The following is a 6,859-nucleotide window of genomic DNA, read 5'->3' as shown; positions in this document are numbered from 1 at the left end:
GGAATATTGACAACTGATTGCTGCTAGGTGAGGAACAGCTGACATTCCTAAAACAAAGACCTCTAGATAGGCTGACTAGATTCACCAGAAGGGCAAGTAGTGGGGAACGGCTGGGGGTGCTGACCACACAGTGAACAGTAGCAGGGATAACCGAGTATAAGGGCTCTAGTGGGGGGGGGGCTATGGGAGGGTGCCATCTGGAAGGTGGGTATATAGTTGAATAAGATGGTTTTGGATGTTCTGTGTAATATACACACAAAAACACAAATTTTTATATGTATTATATTTGAGGAGGAAGCATAAAAAAATTACATCATGTTAATTAGTAGAGGTGATAAACATTACCATTGAAATCTACCCAATGACCTTATAGACATACACAGGCACCATGGATCCTAGTGCAACCGATTATGATTAGTAATAATCAGATACATACAGATCAGAGACGCATGTGCCAACATCTCAGTGTTAGTAGCAAAAACAATGAGTCTTTCTATAAGAAACAGTATATTTTAAAATGAAATGGAGATCTTTTTTAAAGGTTAAAACATTCAATTTTATGTCTTATAGGGCTTATACTGAGTACAATACGGTATAACTGTAATAATTCATCTGTAAACCTAGAAATGTACAGCCAATTTTGAAAAGATGCATCTTAGCTCTGGAAATTGTTATTGAATATGTCAGTGCTGTTATATGAAATGCTTCTTCTAATTATGTGGTTTTTAAATAAATAATTTTTTTAAATATGGTCAGTAAAAAAAAACACCCTTATCACATGCCATCTAAGGCTTTTATCAACCCAAATGAGGTACAAACCACTGCCCCCATTTCAGATGGGACAACTGAGACACAGAGAGGTTAATCGAGGGGCTTGCATAGCCAGTGAGAGCAGAAAAGAAATGCTCACCAGAGAGGCTGGCTACAGTGCTTCTCACCCGTCCCTCCTGACCTCCTCCTCCTCAATTGTCCTTTGAGATACTCACTAGGAATTATCTAGCCACCAGAGTTGGGACACCAGGTCAAATTCAAATTTTGTGCCTCCCATATTCTCTTAGATCTGTTACATCCACCTGCGATCAGTCTGTCCCCATTCTCCAGCCCCAAAGGCTGGCTCAGAGCCCAGAAACCAGTGCAACCATGCTGAAAGACTGAGTTACATTCATCACATGGACGATTTGATTAGCAAACAGTACATGATCTGTGTTCAGGACAAAGCTAAGAAAGTTCCTATCAGGTGTCAGTATCTCACATCAATCCAAGAAATTACCTGGAGAAAAGGAAGTAAGAGGCTGTGGGTAAAGGTGGAATTAGATCTCTCAGGCCATGTGTGGGTCTTGAGTGAGAGCAGCAACTGGGTCTGAAATTATCTCAGTCCTCAGAAAAGAGCCTAGTAGACCGTGATACATCCTGTAATGGCAGCCCTTGGGGGACAGAAGTGGTGAGTTCCCAGTCCAAAGCCAAAGTCAGGCTTGACTACCCTGTGAAATCCTCTCTCAAAAACATTTTCACAAGGCTGCATCGCTAGACAGCTAGAGTCAACCAATGTTTACTGAGAAAAAGAGAATCAGTGTTCTCCAGGGATGAGCTCCCTGATAGGTTATCTAATTCCAAGTGGTAAGCCCTAAACACATGTACATACTACCATCACTAATTGGACTAAGTAGATTATATATATATATATATAATTTTTTAAATAATTACTACAGAAGAAACCAAGAAATTGAGAGGGAGTGGGGAGGATGTGGAAGGAGTCGGAAGGGGGATAGGGAGTGCTAGGGATAAGGTAAATATGGTATTCGTGTATGAAACGCTCAAAAAATAAAATTAACAGGAAAGGAAAAAGAATGTGGATGCAGGAAGGAAAGACGAAAGGGAGAAGCAAAGGAGACAGGGAGAAATGGAAGGAGCAAAGGAAAGCTAGAGCGACGGAAGAATGGATGTAGGACACAGAAAAGTCTCCAAGCCCAGTTTTGTGGGAATCTAGAGAACGAGAGGAAAATGGAAGAGGAGGACAAAGGGACAAAGAGCCCTCAACCCATGGAGAGGCTCAAGAGCAGACTCACCAAAGTCATGCCATATAGCACCACGCAGTGCATAAACCTGAACTTGGCTGGATGTTCAAAGGCGGAGGGGACTTCTGCAGTGAGAAAGTGCTGGATGACAGCCCACACAAAGAGTCCCAGGAAGACAGTGGGCAGCCCCACTAGTAGCACCAGCCACAGGACAGCCATGATGCCAAGGGCCTTCAGAGCTGCTATGCTGAGGAACTCATATGAGAAGCAGCTCTCCTAGTTCTATGGGCTGCTGCCTCCACCCTTCTTCTAGACTGTTCCTGTTAAAGTGACTTGACACACCCTCCGGTCCTGACCTTTCCTCTTAGATACTCACCTTGTTGAGCCAGTTGATCAGAACCAGAGAAACCAGCTCCCAAGGAACAAAAGATGATCATGAAAGTTCACCTGGTCCTTAAAGGTGGATTTGAGAGGTGGACTTCCAAAGAACAGAGGGACGGGACTCTTGTAGCGTACCAACAATTGAGTGTCCCCAGAAAAGGTCCAGTGTGAGTTATACAGCCCAACTGGCCTGATCCTTAAACTGTATAGCATGAAGTGTACCCCCTTTCAGCAAGGCAGAGCAAGGAACATCTCTCCCCCAACTCCTTGGTTCACTGCCCTCCCTCAGGTTAGTTCTCCAGTACCAGACACATGGATCTGTAGAGAATTCTTTAGTTAAAACTACCAACTTAGGGCTAGCAAAATGTTCACCAAGTACCAAGCCTGACAACCTGAAATGGATTCCAAAGGCCCATATGATGGAAGGAGGAAATTCATTCCCACAAACTGTTCTCTGACCTCCACATATGTGCTGGCAAGCTGGCTCAGCAGGTAAAAGCACTTACCAACAAGCCTGAGAAGCTGAGATCAAACCCATAACCCATATTTTAAAAAGACAGATGCAATAATCTCAGCACTCCTACTGTCAAATGAAGTGTAGAGGTGAAAGACTCACCCAGAAGCTCATAGGATTACGAGTCTTGGGTATTCCGTATGGCAAAAATGACAGCAAAGACCCTGTCTCAACAAGATGGAAGGTAAGAATCAACTTACGAAAGTTGTCTTCTGACCTCCACGTGCATGTTGTAGCATGGATATGTGTCACTAAAATTCCTTCTGAGAGATATAAACAATGTCCACCCCATTCTCCCTTGGTCCCTATGACAAACCAGGGTACAATTTTGCCAAACTACAGTCTGAGAAACCAGTGAGTTTATCGGGTTTACTTACAGAGCAATGGGTAAAGGTTTACTTACAGGAGTGTGGGTGCTCCCCTCATAAGGCCACACTGGAAAGTCTTCATCCAGGTATGGATGGTGACTTCCCCACAGCCACACAAAAGGGTGAGAGAGCCTCCTCTCCACTTCCTCAGTTTTTATACCCTCATGCAACTATGACTGCCCAGTTGGTTGGGAGGTGTGGCTGACCCTCCCTGACCCTCCTTTTTAACAGTCAACACCCTTAGCTTTGATGGTCCTAGGCAAGCGGGTGCCACCAATCTTGGGTTGATGGCATCTGTCCATGGTCTGTCTGTTGGAGGACAGTCCTATACAAAAACATGTCCACACACACAAATATCACACACACACACACACACACACACAACTAAAACAATTGAAGACAGTGTCTCAGAATGTAGCCCTGGCTGGCCTATAGACCTCACTACGTAGACCAGGCTGACCTTGAACTCATTTCTGTCTTCTGAGTGCTGGGGATTAAAGGCATGTGCTACCATGCCCAGTCACTAATTTTTAGAAAGAAAAACAAAATCCCTATTTGCTGCATCAAAAAAAAAAAATCTCACTATCAGAGTTATTCAAGAAAATAGAACTAGGAAAAGAAAAGACATCACTATTCTGATAAAACCAGCTTTAAACCAAAACTAGTCAGAAAAAAATAAAGTCGCTTCTTCCTGACTGAAGGAACAACCCATTAATAGGGTTGTTGCAATTCTAGACATCTATGTACCAAACAAGTACTCCAAATTTCATAGAACAAATACTCCTAGATATGAAGTCACAGACTAACCCCAGTACAGTAAGAGTGAGTCCAATACTTCACTCTCACCAACAGACAGATCATCCTGACAGAAAATTAGAGAAGCATTGGAGTTAAATGATATCGTAAGTCAAATGGGCATAATAGATATCTACAGGACATTCCATTCAAACACTATAGAATATACGTTCTTCTCATCAGCCCATGGAATTTTTCTAAACTAGATCACATACTAGGACACAAGGTAAGTCTCATCAAATAAAGGGAAATGGCATAATGTCTTATATTCTCTTTGACCACAGTTGAATAAAGTTATAAATCAACAGCAAGGAAAACTATAAGGAAAAACACCAACTTGTGTAGATTAAACAACACGCTGTGTGTGCCAGATAGCTTTAGTTCTCAACATGATACATCTGGATAGAAGGGGGCCTCAACTGGCAAATTGCCACCATTGAACTGGCCTGTGGCCATGTCTGTGGAGTGTGTTCTTGATTATTGAGTGATGTGGGAGAACCCAGCCTACTGTGGTCGGTGCCACTCCTGAGCAGGCGGTCCAGTATTGTATAAGGAAGCAGGTGGAGCATGGGTCATGGAAGCAAGTCAATCAGCAGTGTTTCTCCATGGCCTGTGCTCCAGCTCCTGCCTCCAGATTTTTGTCCTGAGGTCTACCTCAGGCTCCCTGATGGACTGTGGCCTGGGAGATGTAAGATAAAATAAACCCTTTTCTCCCCAAGTTAGTATTGATCAGAGTGTTTTTTCACAGCAGCGGAGAAGCAAACTTTAACACTATGGAATAATAAAGAGGTTATTGAAGAAACTGAGAAGGAAATTTTAATAACTTGCTGTAATTGAATGAAAATGAAAGTACATCACACCAAAACCTGTGGAACACAATAAAAAACAGCCCTGGGAAGGAAATTCATACATGTAAGTGCCTTGAGGCTGGAGAAATGGCTCAGTGGTTAAGAGCACTTGCTGCATTTGCAGAAGACCAGAGTTGGATTCCTAGCACCAAGTTGGGTAGTTCACAAACACATGTAACTCCAACTCTATGGGATCCAATGCCTTCTGGCTTCCACACGCACCTGCATCATGAGCCCATACACAGACCTATACACATTTCACGATTTTGAGTAAATCTTCTGTTTTACAAAATAATTTGAGGGGTATTGGTGTTAGTTGTTTGAATATCAGGTAAAATTCTGTTCTAAAGCCGTAAGTTTTTGTTGTTCTGGTGAGATTTTGTTTCTGTATATGAGTGTATTGCTTGCATGTATGTAAGTACACCTGTGTTATGCAATGCCCAAGGAGGTCAGAGGAGAGCATCAGATCCCCTTGAACCAGAATTATGGATGGCTTTTAGCCACCATGTGGGTGTTGGGAATTGAGTCTGGATCCTCTGCTCTTAACTGCTGAGCATGTCTCCAGCCAAGATTTATAAAAAAAAAAAACTTTATTGAGAATTTCATACACGCATATAAGATGTTTTGATCAAATCCACACCACCAAAATCATCAATGAGAAATAATTGTCTAAATAACATTTTATATGGACTTAAGCCTAATGTCTGGGCAGTGTGATCCCTTGAACTCTTAAGGAAATATACTGAACACTTTATTCTTTGGTTATACTTTCCTTTTGGGTGTTTAAGACCATAGAGTTGGCCCAAATAAACCAATTGATTTTCACTCTTCAGATTGTTGGAGGATCTGTTCCTCAGGGGTCACATGGGCTTGGGAGGAGCCCCTGGCTCCTTTCTTTTACCAGTTCCACTTATGTGAAGATAAGTCAAAGGTCCTGCTCAACTGTCAGCCCAAGATTTTTTAAATAATATTTTTATCAATTTATTTGAGAATTTCATACTTTGCATTTTGATCACATTCAATCTCCTCTCAGATCCATCTCCACCTCCCTCCACCCCCCAACTTCACGTCCTCTTTTCCTTTACTAAGCCCATTGATCCAATCTGTATTTCTCAAATGCCCTCGGGTGTGGGTCAATCCTGAGTAACAGGATCAATCCACCAGCATTACACCCTTAAAGAAAATCAAGTCTCCCTTTCCCAGTAACTATCAGTTACCAATAACTCCTTACCTAGGAGTGGGCCTTCATGCCCAAATCCCTGCTCCATGCTGGCATTTTGTCTGACTTTAGCTTGTACGGGTCTTGTGTGTGCTGTCACAAATACTGTGAGTTAAATTGTGCTACTGCCTTCTTGTGTCTTGAACACACTGTTTCACTAGTCACTCGCTGTCTCTGGCTCTTACAGTCTTTATGCTTCCTCTCGCCCAACAATCCCCGAGCCTTGGAGAAATTAGTGTGTTACAAGCGTCTCATTTAGGGCTGAGTACACTGTAGTCTCTTATTCTCTGCATGAAGGCCAATTGTGGAACTCTGTCTTAACCACCATCTACTTCAAAAAGAAGCTTCTCTGATGAGAGTTGACAGAGGCACTATTCTTTTTCTTTTCTTTTCTTTTTAGGGCTGAGTACACTGTAGTCTCTTATTCTCTGCATGAAGGCCAATTGTGGAACTCTGTCTTAACCACCATCTACTTCAAAAAGAAGCTTCTCTGATGAGAGTTGACAGAGGCACTATTCTTTTTCTTTTCTTTTTGATTATTTATTTAATAACCACATGATTAGAAGAAGCACTTCATTACAGCTTTAACATATTCAATAACAATTTCCAGAGCAAAGATACATCTCTTTCAAAAGTGGCTGTAAATTTTTAGGTTCACAGTTGAATTAATACAGTTATACAATATTGAACTCAGTATAAATCCTATAAGACATAAAATT

At 42.0% G+C, this 6,859-nt stretch overlaps 1 protein-coding gene across 2 annotated transcripts in view; it reads right to left on the bottom strand.

The window, feature by feature from the left end:
• The window catches only part of LOC103747481 (arylacetamide deacetylase-like 4), a 23,128-nt gene extending 20,894 nt beyond the window's left edge, over nucleotides 1-2,234 (bottom strand). For both annotated transcript variants that reach the window (XM_008849949.2, XM_008849950.2), the window contains exon 1: nucleotides 2,067-2,234. In XM_008849949.2, coding sequence (XP_008848171.1) covers nucleotides 2,067-2,234 — 168 coding nt within the window. The remainder of the gene's footprint in view (nucleotides 1-2,066) is intronic.
• Nucleotides 2,235-6,859: the final 4,625 nt, after the last annotated feature.

The sequence above is a fragment of the Nannospalax galili genome, unplaced genomic scaffold (genome assembly GCF_000622305.1).
Source record: "Nannospalax galili isolate Female #2095 unplaced genomic scaffold, S.galili_v1.0 scaffold1225, whole genome shotgun sequence".
In the NCBI taxonomy this organism is placed as follows: Eukaryota; Metazoa; Chordata; class Mammalia; order Rodentia; family Spalacidae; genus Nannospalax; species Nannospalax galili.
This window is presented reverse-complemented; position numbering and strand designations above follow the sequence as displayed.